General features: G+C 13.5%; 1 protein-coding gene across 5 annotated transcripts in view; it reads left to right on the plus strand.

Annotated features, from left to right (window-relative positions):
- The window catches only part of LOC102678516 (heterogeneous nuclear ribonucleoprotein A1, A2/B1 homolog), an 11,597-nt gene that overhangs the window by 851 nt on the left and 9,491 nt on the right, over nt 1-1,255 (plus strand). For all 5 annotated transcript variants that reach the window (XM_006623198.1, XM_006623197.2, XM_006623200.2 and 2 more), the window contains exon 2: nt 469-680. In XM_006623198.1, the coding sequence (XP_006623261.1) occupies nt 469-680 (212 nt within the window). The remainder of the gene's footprint in view (nt 1-468; nt 681-1,255) is intronic.

Consider the following 1,255-nt stretch of genomic DNA (forward strand, 5'->3'; position numbering starts at 1 on the left):
TAAAATTAAATTTTTTAAAATCCATATTAATTTCAAATATAACTTTATTTTTTTAATAAAATACAAATGATTTTTAATATTTAATATAGGTTTTACGGTATGATATAAATAAAAAAAAATGTAAAGATTATTTTAAATATAAATAACTTATTTTATAATTATCTTATAACTTATTTATATATAAAATAGTTTTATACATTTTTTTATTAAAATTTTATTAAAAACAATTTTATGTAATACTTATACTTTAAAATTAAAGTGATTTTCAATAATTTTCAAAAATATTTATATCATTCTTTATATTGTAATATTTTTAAAAAACAATAATTTAAAAATAATTTTTTATGAATAAATGTGATAATTTATTAGTAATTATTAATAATTAAAATAATGATTAGTAAAAATGATTAACAAACAATTGAAATTTTCATTTAATTTTTTAATTTTAATAATAATTTGATATTTCAGGATGGTAAAAATGAACCAGAACATGTTAGAAAATTATTTATTGGTGGTTTGGATTATAGAACTACAGATGATTCTTTAAAGAAACATTTTGAAAAATGGGGAGAAATTGTTGATGTAGTCGTAATGAAAGATCCAAAAACAAAGCGATCTAGAGGATTTGGATTTATTACTTATTCACGTGCACATATGGTAGATGATGCTCAAAATGCAAGGTATATAATACATATATAAATATATTATATTATATATTAAATTATATATATATTATTTATATATGTTATATATATATATTATATTATTTATTTATTATATATAATATATATTATATTATATTATATATATATTTCTTATCATACAAGAATTAATTGACTAAATTATTGATTTTTTTATGTTTTTTTATAATATTTATTTTAAAAATTCACTAATACAAAAATTATATGTTTATAAAATACAATACTTTAATATAATTTAAATAGATTAAATTTTGATTATATTAATTAGTGATATATATTTTATTTATGATTAAATTAATATTAATGTTCATTAGATATTATAGTACTTAACTTAGGTTAAATCTAAGTTGATATCTAATTGCATATTTTTCCAATTAAATTGTAGATTATTGTTCATAAACTATCTGTAATCTGTGTAATAATAAATTAATTAGCTTTTCATATGAATAAATTTTAAAATAATCAATTTATAAATTTAAAATTAGTATTCTTGAATTTTATGAAAAAATATAAAAAAAAATTAATAGTTTTAAAAATTAATAAAAAATATTTAT

The sequence above is a fragment of the Apis dorsata genome, unplaced genomic scaffold, assembly GCF_000469605.1.
Source record: "Apis dorsata unplaced genomic scaffold, Apis dorsata 1.3 scaffold_840, whole genome shotgun sequence".
NCBI lineage: Eukaryota > Metazoa > Arthropoda > Insecta > Hymenoptera > Apidae > Apis > Apis dorsata.